A 15141-nucleotide genomic window follows, 5' to 3' on the forward strand; every position below is an offset into this window, starting at 1 on the left:
TTAGCACTCTTCGTCCAGAGATTAAAGGCTGATCTCAACCAGCCCCAGTGGAAAAAGAGTTTGCCAGTATGGGAACAATTCATTATATGTACAATAGGTGTTTCCTTGAGTTCTTTTAAGATCAGCTGCTCTGCCTGCATGTATGTGGTGGCCAGGTTCACAAATTGCTTAATGTGCCACTGAATCAAGTTGAAATTTCATAAAACATTTTCTTGTTTAGAGAAGATTGGCACATTCACTTTTTTTGTTTTATTTATTTAACTATATTTTTTAGAATATTAAATGTCAACCTGCTCCTCAGGAAAATTGTCTTGAATTTTAGTTTTACTTTATCCCCAAACTCCTTTAGATGTATAGGGTGAGTGATTTTTGTTGTATTATAGTCTCATAGGCTACAAAAAATAACTAACATTCCCTGCTTACCTCTAAACCTTAGTGTCCCACATAACTGATAACTGAGGCATCAGTAGTAAATTAATTATTGTTACTTTTGTCCTAAGCAAAAATTTTCAACTTGGGTGCCTAAAAAGTATAAGTTCTAGGTGAGCTAATTTTCAGAGGTGTTGAATACCTGCAGTTTCCCTTGAAGTCAGCTGGAGCTGTTGAATACCTAGGAATCTCCAAAAAAACATATTAGGTATCTAATTTCAGGCACTACAGTATGAAAATTTTGGCCTGATCATTTCTCTGCTATTTCTTGTCCTAATCCTGTCTCTCCTGATTCTCTTTATTGCTTCCTCCTTACACCCTTTTGAAGGATGAGCTCCAGATGTACTTTCCTGCTGCATGTATAACACTGTGCCTCTGGAGGAGGTGATAGCTAGGATTGAACCAGAGACCTCTGTGATCTAAAAGTATTAGCTTTACTCCTTACCTGAAGAATCAGTTTCCATAGTTCAACAGCAGCAGCAAATTCAGAAACCTCTGAACATGTGCTAACCACTAGAGGACAGAGCCACACTGTTTGCATGGGCTATATTAGCTGACTTTTTTTTCTTTCTATAAACGGACTCTGTAGTCAGCTTTGTGTAAGCTTGAATGATTTGCCAACTGTTGCTGATCCTGTTAACTCGCAGGAGTCTTCCCAACATGTCTCCCAGCTATCCATCAGGACCATGACAGAATGCCTGTCCACTGAGAAGCCAAAAATGCTGGATGAATGAACCACCTAGAATGATTTTGGGGGAGGGTAGAATTTGTTAGTCTCTAAGATGCCACAAGTAATCCTGTTCTTTTTGAGGATACAGACTAACACGGCTGCTACCCTGAAACCTATTCTTTTTCAAGTGATTGTTCACATGGATCCTACTCTTGGTGCACAGGCACACAAAATTGGATTCATTTGGCCAAATCAAATTCAGTTGGGACTACGCCTGTTCCCTAGGTATCCTCGTGCTCCATTACCTCACCCGTGGGAGCGGGCCAACCATCCCTCAATTCCTTTTTGCCATCGATGGCAGCAAGATGGAACTTGTGCAGAGTCAGGCTGCTTCTCTGCAACTCTGTTGTAGTTAGTGTTAGTGATTAGTTAATATAGTTGTTAAGCTAGTCCTTTTAATGTCCCTGTTGGCTTAATAAAATTCTTTTCAGTAGATAGATGGTTAGGTGCAGAATCCCCTCTCTCTCACTTTGATACCAGGACTTGAGCCACTATGGCAGAAGCTAAATCTCCAGGGTTTGAAATACTTCTCCTGTGATGCTTCTATGCCATTCAATGATGGGCCCTCCTAGGTGCCTTTTTGATTTAGGTGAAGGTCATGTATCTTATTGGTACTCCACCTGCTGCTCTATGTCCAAGCAGACGCCGAAGGCTAGGTGTGACAGGATCCCCGGGGTTCAGTCTGGGACTGTGGGACAAATTTGCCCACTTAACTTTCTAGCCTGGGCTGTATCTCACAATTCTTTGCTAGTGATAAGCAGCAAACCCCTCCAGGTGCTGTTATCACTCAGCACAACTGCATATGGAGCCACATACCCAGCTAGATTGCATGAATGCTCCAAGAGCCACTCATGAATCACACACAGAAAGGCACCAGCCAAATCCCCCCATCTCCCAGCCTTGTACCTCAGGAATATACTGTCTTGCACTGCTCAAGATCCTTTCTTGAGAAATGCAAGTTTATTAATTGGTTCACCACTCCATCAATGGAAAGTGGATATACATACACCAGCTTTTGTAAATCTGATTAGATTTACCAACCGCTTCAGGCAAACTCACTGATAAAGGTAAACAGTAAAACAAGTGTATTGATTACAAAAGAGATTTTAAGTGATTAGGCAGATAGAGTGGTTACTAAAATAAAATAAAATGTAAGCACGCAGCCTACATTCTCCACCCTATTAGACTGGGCAACATCTAGATTAAGCAGTTTTTCTCATGCCACTGGATATTGCAGTTCAGAGTACACAGGTTTCACCCTTGAAACCTGGGCCAATCTCCTCTGTTGGGGTCTTCAATCTTCTGAGTGTCCTTGTTGCTTGCAGTGTAGGTGGGGGGAGAGGAAAAGGCCAAGCATGGGGTCACTGTGTCTGTTTTATACCCTTAGTCCCATGTGCTTGGAGAACACAAGTGCAGGCATGTCTGGTGGGCATTGCTGAGTCCCCAGGCAAGATTGAGCAATTCCCCTGGTGTGGCCTTGTGCAAGTTAGTCATTGGATTGTAACTCACTGGCAGGACAATGGCTGTTGATGGTTGTTGACTTACAGGGCACGTCTTCACTACCTGCCGGATCGGCGGGTAGCGATCAATCTATTGGGGATTGATTTATCGTGTCTAGTGTTGATGCGATAAAATTGATCCCCGATGGCTCTGCCGTCGACACTGGAAATCTACCTCACAGCCAGGTAAGTCGACCTAAAATACAAAACTTCAGCTACGCTATTCACGTAGCTGAAGTTGCGTATCTTAGGTCGACACCCCCTCCCCCCCCGTAGTGTAGACCTAGCCACGCACACATGCACCATCCATATGGACAGAACATCTTGAAGACCCACGGCTACTATAAGGAATGTAACTGTTCTTATGGGATGTCAATACAACTAAATCCGCTTGCAACCTGTCCTCATCTACCTTTTAAATTATAAAGCCATAATAGTTGTTAGCTAAATCAGTTTTAACCGAAGCTCAGTTGGTATGGAAAATAGCTATTTTTTAAAGTGGCCAGCAACAAGTATCAGAACTGAAAATATGGAGGCACAGTACCTGACAGCAATGCCTACAGAAGTTTAAATGTTCTAATGTGGGCAGTAATTCAACCTGTGTAATGTCATTGTTCCATCTGTGTAGTTTCAAACCCTTGGCTCTGGTACCTCATTTTGCTGACACTAGGTTTTGTACTATAAAGTCCTGACTCCCAATATCAATGTTTGCTCACAAGTGACCTGAACTCTACAAAAGTGAACTTTCTTGTATTTGCAGTTAAGTCTGCCTAGTCCATATTGAAATTCTAATATATAATAATTTCTCTATCCGCTGATGGTTTTTTTTGTTTTTTGTTTATTGTGATGATAGAAAACCTTCCCTGGGAGGTGGTTTTATAATTGGAGCAAGATTCAACATTTCAAAAGTGAAAAGTAAGGATTATTCTCACAAGTTTTTCTGTTATGTTTTGCATCCCTATGGCGAAGCTGTAGCATACATTGTACTAAAAGACCCAGGTAAGATATTAAATAAGTTTATAACTACCATTCTAACCTGATCATGTAATGAAAAGGAAACAGTTTAATAAAGATTCAGCTGGTATCAACCATAATTGGCTATAACTGTCTAAAGCAGCTCTGCATTAAACAGAACGTGACTGGGATGTTACAATTGTATACGCATGTTAACTAAAGTATTCTACATTCGTTCTATTACCAAATTTAAATAAACTATCAGTTTTAATAAACTTTGGACTCTCTATTCAATTCAACAGCCTTTCAGAAAATACCAATGAAATACTTTTCAGTAAAAAAATAAATTAAAACAAACTTATAATTAGCTTATTCCAGACATGGTAGATAACTACTACAAGTTAGCACTCTTGCTGTCTTCCTTCCTCTTAAGTTGTAGCTGCCCTTGTTGCATTTACCCCTAAATTCTTACATTTGTTTAAAACATATTCCCCCTCTTCCTCCTGAATAGCTTCTTTCAAATTCACCTTTTCCCCTTTAAAACAGTATTTTTTCAGTTAATTACTTTCTTTTATACACCATATTGCCTTATTTCAATAATGCTTCTGTTCACCTTGTTGTTAACTGAAGGCTGAGGAACCAGAAAGGAGCATTTGGGCACAAATTTTGTGGTTACTTCTTCACTTTTGAAGTAACTCCATGACCCCAGCATCTCTACTCTTTTTTGTTGAGGTGTGGAGGAGGACGAGAGGATATATGTAGCAGTGGCTGCTGCTCCTTTGATTCCCTCTATCCTCATCACTCCATAACAGATAGGCAGGAATTCCATGAACATGCCACTCTCCCTTTGTATGCTCTGTTTTTTGCCCTAGAGTATATAGATTTTGCTTTGTTTAATGTGGAATGTGTGAAACATTAAAAAGTCCCTATTGCCAAATTCATTGTGGCTCAACAGATAAGCAGTTTATGTGCTGACAAATTTAACATTTGTTTCTAGTTTTCAAAGTTGAAAAGCTGATATGAGTACAAATGTGCATATATGGGAGTTCAGGTAACTTTAATATAAGAGAGAAAAGTTCAAATTAAGTCTCTCAAGTTTATTTAAGCAGAATTTGAGGCCAGTCTACCTTAAAATAGAATTAATTCTCAAACCTCACCTGAAAAGTAATAAGATATTGAAATCAAAACTACTGCCTATTGCAAGATGTACCTTGATAATTCAGCCAATGTCTACTACAAGGTTAATAAACAATGGCTTACATTTAAGCCTAGTTAACCCAGAGAAATCTGTTTTGGAGGTTATTTTTATCTTAAGATCTTGTTTACCACAGAGAGAAGTTGTGAGGATTAATTGGTTAATGTTTGGAAGACAGGTGCTATATAATCGTTCTAAAGGAGAGGCATAGAGTACCATAGTGCTCTGTCTCTTGCTAGTACACTTCTCATAAACCCTTTTTGTCGAGGTGACTGTAATGACAACCAATAGCTTAGTCCAGTGGTTCTCAACCTTTCCAGACTACTGTACCCCTTTCAGAAGTTTGATTTGTCTTGTGTACCAAAGCCTCTTAAAAACTATTTGCTTACAAAATCAGACATAAAAATACACAGGTGTCACAGCACGCTATTACTGAAAAATTGCTTATACTTTCTCATTTTTACCATATAATTATAAAATAAATCATGATTGCCAGGTTGAGGCAGACTGATGTAGTATATAGAGCAGTGTAAACAAGTCATTGTATAACATTTTAGTTTGTATTGACTTCACTGGTGTTTTTCATGTAACCTGTTGTAGAAGTAGACAATATCTAGATGAGCTGATGTACCCCCTGGAAGAACTCTGCGTATCCCTGGTTGAGAACCACTGGCTTAGTGTGCCATAAATGAGGGTGGAAGAGGGAGCTAGAGTTTATAAATGTATAGCAGAGTGGGGAAGCCTATAAGACTTAAAAACAGTACTTTAAAGCAAAGCCCAAAGCAGTTTTTGAGTACAAAAGGCAAACTTGCATTCCACAATGGATGCAACTTCATTCATGAGAATAGAGACTACAGAAATATTGCATCTCTTTGGGACTTTTTCTGTGAATCATAATCCTCCATTAATGTAACCACAGAACACAGACTGCACTAAAGTGAGACAACACAATCCTCCTACAATATAGTTCATACTACAAAATTACTACTTGTGACTGGTCTCATTCTGTTAATATCCCAAACTATCAAAGTTTGGGTGCCTAAAGTTGTGCTCTTAAAACCATATTTAGTCACTTAAATAAACATGGGCTATTTTCCGCAGTGCTGAGTGCTAACAACTCCCACTCTAGTAATTGGGGAATTTTCTGTTGTTGCTGCTTATACAGCATTAGCACTTAGAAACCTCTATCAGATTGGTCACCCTCTGTGCTAGACGCAGGACAGTCATTTAGTACCTGACCATTCCTGCTCCAGTTCCAGAGAGCATATGGTGTAACAAGAGAACACATTTATGTGTTCACTTTTCTTTGTCTTCTTGTGGGATTGTCTTACTACTTACTTTTTTCTACAACTGTGTGCCACTTTTTAACAAGGGCTTGTCTACACAAAGATTTAGTTCATGGCAAGTTAGGCTGTGAATCTACTTCTCACTAGCGTACAATGGATTAACTGTCCAGGTGCACCCTCCTGATGCACATTCACAGCTGGTTAGAGGGGCATTGAGTTAGTTCCATTTCAAAGAGAACTACACAGTTAATCTGCAACCGGCTACTGTGGGGTAGATTCACACCCCAACTTGCTGCAAAATGAATATTTGTGTTGACAAGTCCTAAATCAAACTTGTATGAGAATTTTGAGTCAGTTGTCTTGTCAGAATAAACATCAGCATTTCTTTTCTGGTTGGAAAATACAATTTCTTTGCATTTGTGCGGTAACATTTTTTACTTTAAGATGTCCTCTGTTGAGACAGGATGGCATGCATTCTGGGTTTACTAGCAGGCTGGCCAATAACAGTTTCCTCTTGAAACCATACAGGAAGAATCTTTAGTCTTTTCTTGTTTGCTGATTGCATGATTTGAATCCTTAAATAAGAAGCTGGTTTTAAGAGACCAAATTGTTGGATTGTAGAAAATGTTTTGAATGTTTCTTGTTTGACACATGCTGCAATTACAATGTATCTTTCTCCCTCTCTTCCCCCCCCTCCCCCCGCCCCTTTGCTAATACAGCTTCAAACATTCAGGGTTACTTGATTGGAGGACTTGTTTCACTGGTATTTGTAATAGTTGTTGCTGTGTTTGTCTGCAAGCTACTCAAGATTGACATTGTGCTTTGGTATCGGAACTCCTGCCATCCTTTTCTGAGTAAAGAAGGTATGTGTTTTCTTAAGAAAACAATTACAGAATTTAAAATCTAGTTGGGAATGCATTCAGGAAATTATCCTGGAGTGAGAGTGATTCCATTTGGAGTTCCCCCAAAGTAGGCGCCCTTACATTTTTGAGATGTATCATGAAAACTATTAGCATATTTTCTGATTTAGATTATGTAAAGTGCTTCAGATTTCTAAAATGGCAGTGATTGACTTGTATATTTGGTAGCAGTGTGCTGACTGGTTGATGTACTGTATTGCTGTTTGCCTTAAAATGGCTGACAGAAGTATTCTCCACTTGTAACATCTACTCAAGCTATAGAACTACCTTTACTTTTATTAGTACTCTGCCAAACAGTAATTAATCATATGAAAGTGCATTTTTTGTAAAAGAGTACAGAGAAAAATCCTAAGCATCTACCTGTTTTTTTAAAGACAATTTTTCTCAGATCTGTATTTTGGTCTGATATTTGGCTCTCTCTTATGTTCCTGGAATTTACATTAGCAATGGGAATCCCATACATGAGAGAGCAGAATATTGGAATTTAGATCAATCATGAGGAGATGTACCACGAGAGAAGTAAAATGTATTTAATAACTGCATTGAGGTAATTACTGGAGTTGTATAAAGTTTATTAAATCAGGCCTTACTGGACATTTTGTTCCAGATAAATCATAACACTCCTGATCGTTCTGAATATTGCGTGGTTGTTTTTTTTGTTTTTGTTTTTTTTTTAATTCAGGTCATAAGCGGTAAACACCAGTTATGAGTAACTTGGAACTTAAATAATATGCTGTACTTGAAACAGATAATTTGGTGATATTGCTTTTTTTTATTTAGTGTAGAGCAAAGACTGTTCAAAGGTAATCAATTTTACACCTTTGAATATGAAAGTCTAAAGATCTATGTGTAAAACTATTACTTCCATAAGTATAATTACTCACACTACAGTAACTTTAATTACAGGATTCGTGCCCATGGCAGTGTTGTGTGGGGAAAACTATAGTTTACTTTTTTATTAAATATGCTTTTTGGTCTTAATCATTTTGCTCACTTTGTTTAGTTTCAGATGGGAAGATCTATGATGCATATGTGCTGTATCCAAAAAACAGAGTAAGCTGCCTCTACTCACCAGATATCTTTGCACTAAAGATATTACCTGAGGTCTTAGAGAGACAGTGTGGATACAATCTCTTTATATTTGGAAGGGATGATTTACCAGGACAAGGTAAGATCTATATTTTTTTTAATCGGAATTTCTATATTTTCTCTCACCAGTCTCAAAGGTGAGCTGCAATGATCCTCAAAATAGACATAAGCAAACTTGTGTGCCCCAGGCATCCTGGTTAGCGTAGGCCAGGGGTCGGCAACCTTTGGCACACAGCTCGCCAGGGTAAGCACCTTGGCGGGCCAGGCCGATTTGTTTACTTGCCGCGTCCACAGGTTTGGCTGATCGTGGCTCCCGCTGGCCGCGGTTCCCTGTCCCAGGCCAATGGGGGCGGCGGAAAGCGGCGGCCAGCACATCTCTCGGCCTGCGCCGCTTCCCACAGCCCACATTGGCCTGGGACTGCGAACTGCAGCCAGTGGGAGCCGCAATCGGCCAAACCTGCGGACATGGTAGGTAAACAAACTGGCCTGGCCCGCCAGGGTACTTACCTTGGTGACGACCCCTGGCGTGGGCAGTCTCTTATCCCTATTTCTCCCTCCTGTGTAATCCCATGGGTAATGTGGAAGTACTGTGCTTGGGGTTCCCATAAAGCCCTATCTGCCTCACAGCTTTTCCTTCAATCAGCTCCTAGTTCTTCCTTTAATATGTAGGTAGTTTAAGCAGCTGGGACTGGTGTGCTGATCAGAGGGAGAGGACTGGTAACAGCCTTCCTTGTTCACAGGGTCAGGGACAATGGCAGAGCAGCACTTGTGAAGGGAGGGAAGTGCTATTGGCATGGCAGTCACTCTAGAGTGTCATTTCACCTCTGGCAAATGTACCTCTTTACTTTTCCACTCGGACAACTGCCCATGAAGAGCAAATAAAATCTGAATGACTCCTCTGGCAATGAGGGGGGAGCAGGTGCTTAAGTGTGGCAAAATGGTGCAACTTAAAATAAAAATTATTACAAAGCAACTCTTTTGTGTCCAGTATCAGAAAAGATCAGTAAGAGATGAGAAAATGCCTGACTCTAATCCAAATATGAGCAGAACAATATGTTCTCCAAGTGCCTTTAAAAAGGGACATCCTGAGGGAATGTTTCTTTTTGCCGTATATTGCTGAAACTAAGATTCTAACATTTGGTACTGAAATTGAGGAAGGATCTTTCACTGATTGCTTTCCTGAGGAGAAGGTGGGAATAACACTGAGTTATTTGTGTATGGTCTTGTATCAGCTTTCAGCTGTACTTATGCACTATAAAATAATCAGTAAAACCGAGCTTAAAAATTGGTCTATTTTTTCCAAATTGTTTAACCAAATAAGTTTCTATTGGAAGTTTATGTCAAACTAACCAATATGTGCTTAGTATTGTAAAAGCAAGCTTTTCTATATGAACATGTGTAACACTGACAGACCCTGGTTGTCGGTGGGCGGGATCGAACCTGGGACGTCTGGAGCTTTATGCGTGAGCCTCTAATGCATGAGCTAAAAGCCAAGTGTCTCTTAGCTAAGGCTGTAGAGCAGACTCATTAATCTCTTTCTCTCAGTGGTCTTGGTGCCACTAGAGGGGACAGAACACCATACCCAGGAGGTGTGTGGGTTACACATACTTTTGTTTTAAGATAGAATTTTAGCAGAAGGCATTCATATTTCTGAATAAATTCTTAGTAATGCAGATAAGTTATTTTTACTAGAATGAATATTTATATTGCTTGTCCTACACTAGGTCTCTGTGGCTAATGCCTTGTCTACACTACAAAGTTAAGTTGATGTAAATTAGGTCGCTGTAGAGCCACTGCAGTAATTACAGCGGTGTTTCATGTCCGCGCTACCCTCTTTCTGCCAGTGTTGCGCATCCTCAGCAGAAGCGCTTGCACTGACTTAAGTAGGGCAGTGTGGGGGCTGTCGGGCCCCAGCTGTGAGCCCCATGTAGGGTTGACAGCCAACAGTTGGTGTAAGTAACGCAGTGTCACTCTAACTACATTGACCTATGTGCTATGCCTTTCATGGAGGTGGAGTTATTAGGTCAGAATAGCCTGCGACTTACATCAGCGGGAGCAACATTGTAGTATAGACACTTACACAGTCAGGTCGACATAAGCTGCTGTACGTTAACAAAACTCTGTAGTGTAGGCCAGGCCTAAGATTGGCTGGTATGCTTTTGCTGTCATTTCCTAGGACTTTCTATTCATGTTAGCAGGCCTTCTCTTGGGTGGGGGTCCTCCTGTTTGAAATTTTCTTCCTTGAGCAGTCTGCAGGGCACAATTTAAGGCTCAGAGTATTTTTGCTTTAGTTTTCATAGGAATTTTTTTTTTTCACACTGATACTTATTCCTGATGGTCTGGTTGCAACATACTTAGGCCTTGGCTACACTTGCAGCTGTACAGCGCTGTGAGGTAAACCTGTCTTCGTACAGCTGAGTAGGGAAGAGCGCTGCAGTCTGTTCACACTGACAGCTGACAGCGCAGTGGTGTGGCCACGCTTGTAACATTTGCAGCTGTGTTGGGAGCGGTGCATTGTGGGCAACTATCCCAGCATTCATGTGGCTGCAACGTGCTTTTCAAAACGGGGGTGGAGGGTGGATTGTGACAGGGAGCGTGGGGAGAAAGAGACTGCTTTTTGGAGCATGTCAGCTCTCTATTTTGCAAGTTCCGAACTCCCGGCCCCCTGCTCGTTCATTTACTCACTCAAAGCAAGCTGCAAACTGTTTGCTTTTCTCTGTGGTAGGAGCTTTGAAACCGGCACTTCTGCAGCCGGTCACAACAATGGAGAGGACTGGCCACTTGACAAGGTGATTAGTACAGCGCTGCAAGTGTTTACACTCACACCTGTGAGTCGTAGTCACTCCGCTGCAGCTGTTATTCCTCTCAGAGATGTGGAGTACCTGCAGCGGTGTACCCAGGGAGATACAGTGCTGCAAGTGCCCTGCCAGTGTTGACGGGGAGTGAGTTTCAGCGCTGGGGGAGGCTTTACAGCGCTGTAACTTGCAAGTGTAGCCAAGGCCTCAGTGTACCAGGGCCAGCTGCCACCCAACCACCCTTTTGTGGCCAGCGGGTGCCTCTGCAGCGTCCTGCCCTGGTTTTCCTCTTCTTCAGGGCTCCTTCAGCAAACTCCGTGCAGTCTTGTTCAATCACAGCCCTTCTTGGGTCTGGGCCTTTTTATTAAATTATCAAAGTTCTTAGAACAATCACAATACAATCTCCCCCCGGCTTAAGCTGGGAACAGCCCCTCTTCCCTCAGGAACTGTGCCTTCCTCAGGGACCACTGCAGGAGACCCCGTCTCCCCATAGCTTCCCTCTGCAGGAGCCCCTTCCCTGCAGCTTCCTGATGCCTTTTACCCTCGGATCACTTGAGTCAACTCAGGTGTGGCTTGTCCTGTAATCAGGGCTGGCTTAGCCACAGGCTCTATAACACAGGGGCAAGCAATCCTGTTACATGTACATTTGGTAGCTTTATCTAAAGATATGTATGGAATTAATTTTTTTTTTTAAACAATGCCAACTTTTTACAGCTACAGGTGTAATATCAATGAATAATATGGCATAAGGAGACAAGTAAGACATCTTTGTTTCTGAAAACTAAACAGCCACAAAATGAAAGTAACAAACATTGTATAAGCTTTTGCAGGAGTAAAAAAACCTTTCTCTGCTTTTCTTTGTTTACAGCTGTGGTCAATGTCACTGATGAAAAAATCAGCCAAAGCAGAAGAGTGATAATTGTGTTAGTACCAGAATCATCCTGTTATAGTGTGTTAGAAGATATCTCTGAACAGCAACTGGCTGTGTACAATGCTCTTATCCGTGATGGAATTAAAATTATTCTAATTGAACTGGATAAAATAGAGGACTATACGAACATGCCAGAATCGATCAAATATATTAAGCAAAAGCATGGGGTCATCAGATGGAAAGGGGACTTCACAGAGAAATCTTATTCAGCAAGTACAAAATTCTGGAAAAATGTACGATACCAAATGCCACCCAGACAAACTGCCTCTCCTTCAGAACTACAGTTACTACAAACAGCCTTTAATTCTCCACATACAAGAACGTTAGAAAGATGACACCCAAGTTCAGTTTTAACAGCTGTGAGCAGCTCACTTCAACTGCTTTTTAAATGGTTCGTTGTAGGATACCCATATGTGTTATACACTGGCCATCTCATTTGGAGGCTTACAGGATTAAAGCCTCCACAACATCATCATGGACAGATTTGAAAAACTGATCATCCATTCCCCTGAGCAGATCAACAGAACACTCTGAAGCATTGTTTTAATGTTGCAGTGGCCTGTAACAAGAACTGCAGGACTTCTTGAAGAAATACACTTTTTGTAAGGAAAACGAAAAGCATTTTTTGCACTTTTAAAGACATATTTTGTTCTAAATAGAAAAAGCATGACAATGAAGGAAATAGTGTTGTTATAGCCTGACTTTTATATGATGGGTTTAGGTCTGGAAAACTGTAGTTTTGAATGAAACAATTAAAACTCTAGTTCATTCATGTGTTGCAATCTATTAATTATGGACTTATTCAATCCACTACAAGAAGAATCCTTATATTACATCATGTGGTATCGTCCAAGGGGAGAGGTGAGAGGGAGACCTAAGACAAGAAGGGCCCGTTAAAGAATTGAACCTTTTTTCAGCGTTCCTTTCTAGAGCAACTCTTGCAGTAGCTGATTCTGTAAGGCGAGAAACATTTTTATTATAAACCAATGTTTTCAATCTTAACTTCAAAAAAATCCTCTTGGGGCTGAAGCTTATAATGTTTGCTCTTTGCATTTTTTAATGTTTAAGGAAAATCTATTCAGATGATTGAGTTAACTGATAAGTATACATGTACATTATCCCACTCCGAACAAAAATCAGATTTTTTGCACACTGTCAACTCAATTGGCCAAATATTAGTGTCATTTGTAACTGGCTGTTTTTAATTCATCATGTACACAACGTAATTGCTGAACTATTGTGCTACACTTGAGTTTTTGTATGTAGATAGTAGTGTAGTTTGAAGTCTGTGGAGCTGTACAAATGTCCTAGTACACATTCCAAAGTGGAGCAGCTAGGATTTTCTCTCTCCTTTGTTTTTGAGGGGAACCTTCCTGCCCTCCAAAAACCTGTTAACATAGCATTAAGGTTGTAAATTTAAAGAATAAGGAGATACAGAAGTTAATTTTCCCATGGCATTATTAAATTGCCCACATTTTACATATTGTATATCTAGATATACATTTTAAGTCATTAGATTTAATGTTGTGTGCAATTTTGGAGTCTTGTTGCTTGACTACTAAAAATGGACTGTGTACACATGGTCAGACAGATGTTTTGAAAACCCCTGATCTCTGAATTTTCTTGAATTGATGCTCAAATATTTCCATGAAAATCTATAAATTACTCAGGCTTAAGTTAAATATTTTCATATACTGATTACAGTATGATCATTCTGACATTCCTTGCTTTAAAACTGTCCATTAACTATATTTTGTCGAGGATCAGGATACCAATTCTGTAGAAGATGCCAAGCTTTATTGTTGACCTACTTTAGAAAAAATGGGTAAACTTGCACCTCTTGAAGGGTTAATTTCTGTACAAAGCATTAACCCTTCGTTTTGACTAATATGATGATGATGATGGTGAATCAAGTAATTGCAAGTGGTGATATGGGCAACACTTGTTTTTCTGGGTTCTATTTCCAGTTCTGCCACTGGCCTACTGTGTGAATGTGGGCAAGTCACTTCACCTCTCTGTGCCTCAGTTTCCCAAAGAGTCAAATGGCAATAATACTTGCCTCTTTTGTAAAGTGCTTGGAGATCTACTGAGGAAAAGTGCGGGATAAGCTAGGTATTTTAAATTTGAATATGTATTGTATCATAAAAGATACATCAGAAACTACCGTGGTATATTTTGTCCTATTAAAGTTTTATATTGAATTTATTTTTCTTTGTACTGTCCACTAGATTTTAATGTATAACTTCCAGTTTTGGAAAGCTTTCAAAATTTGGTAAAAATACATGACAACGCAGAAGATTGAACTTGTTGGCAGAAGTCAAGGGTAGCATTTGCTTCTCCCAATAGTGAACTGAGTCGATGGTGTATAAATATAATCATGCAGATGACATGGGAACCTTCATGATTGCATTTCCTATTTTTGTGTTTAAACTGACAGCCTAAGCAATACATTTATATAGTCTTGCACTTAGTTTTTATTGTTATGCAATGTCATGCGTGTCTTCACATAATCATTCTTTCTGTCTGTACTACATTCCTTCAACTCCTGTCTTACTGTGCCTTTGGTCTCCTACCACTCAAGTTCCAATGCTTTTCAAGACCACAGGCTATTCTTGGAACAGTGTCCTTGTTAGCCTGTCAGATTGCCTCATTTTCCAGTCCCTTCTGTGAGGCAGCTACTACAGTGACAGCTGGGTAGGAATTTTCATTCAGCCTCTCTGGGGAGGGGTGTGTGGGTCTAGTTATGGAATCTGAAAAGAAAGCAGAAGTCCAGTCTGACTCCTGAACCCTCTCTGATTCCTTTGAAGGCTACTGGCTTTATTTTGTCCCAGTGTCTTTTCTGCAGCCCCTTTTGTTTCCTTCATGATTCACAGAGATTTGCAAGGCCTTTCCCCATGTCTGTGGCTGGCTCTCCTACCAAAGTAAACACCACTTCCTGGGTACTATCCTACAGTAGAATTGTCCACTTACCACAGACTGGTCTGACTACTTTCTACTGTGTCCTCTCAAGGACTTGTGATAAAAACAGTAGAAACAATGTCCAATGTAAAATTCACCTAAGGCTATGTCTTAACTGCACTTTGGCTGGTAAAACTTTTGTTGGTCAGGGTGTGGAAAAAAACACACCCCTGACCGACAAAAGTTTTACTGACAAAAAGCGCCCCCTGGTTGAGGGTGGTTTTATTTTGTCAGCAGGAGAGCTTTCTCCTACTGCCAAAGAGTGGCTACACGGCATACCTTACAGTGACACACCGCCGCTGTAAGGTGTGCAGTGTAGACATAGCCTTAGTTCCTGCCTAAGGATCACAAATGC

At 40.4% G+C, this 15141-nt stretch overlaps 1 protein-coding gene across 9 annotated transcripts in view; it reads left to right on the top strand.

Annotated features, from left to right (window-relative positions):
- The window catches only part of LOC117870720 (interleukin-1 receptor type 1-like), a 73844-nt gene extending 59550 nt beyond the window's left edge, over positions 1-14294 (top strand). For 8 of the 9 annotated variants that reach the window (XM_034758008.1, XM_034758014.1, XM_034758006.1 and 5 more), the window contains 4 exons: positions 3512-3657; positions 6813-6956; positions 8017-8181; positions 11766-14294. In XM_034758008.1, coding sequence (XP_034613899.1) covers positions 3512-3657; positions 6813-6956; positions 8017-8181; positions 11766-12163 — 853 coding nt within the window. In that variant the 3' untranslated portion in view covers positions 12164-14294. The remainder of the gene's footprint in view (positions 1-3511; positions 3658-6812; positions 6957-8016; positions 8182-11765) is intronic. The other variant, XM_034758015.1, reaches the window with a different exon arrangement.
- Positions 14295-15141: the final 847 nt, after the last annotated feature.

This window comes from Trachemys scripta, chromosome 1 (genome assembly GCF_013100865.1).
Source record: "Trachemys scripta elegans isolate TJP31775 chromosome 1, CAS_Tse_1.0, whole genome shotgun sequence".
Lineage (NCBI taxonomy): Eukaryota > Metazoa > Chordata > Testudines > Emydidae > Trachemys > Trachemys scripta.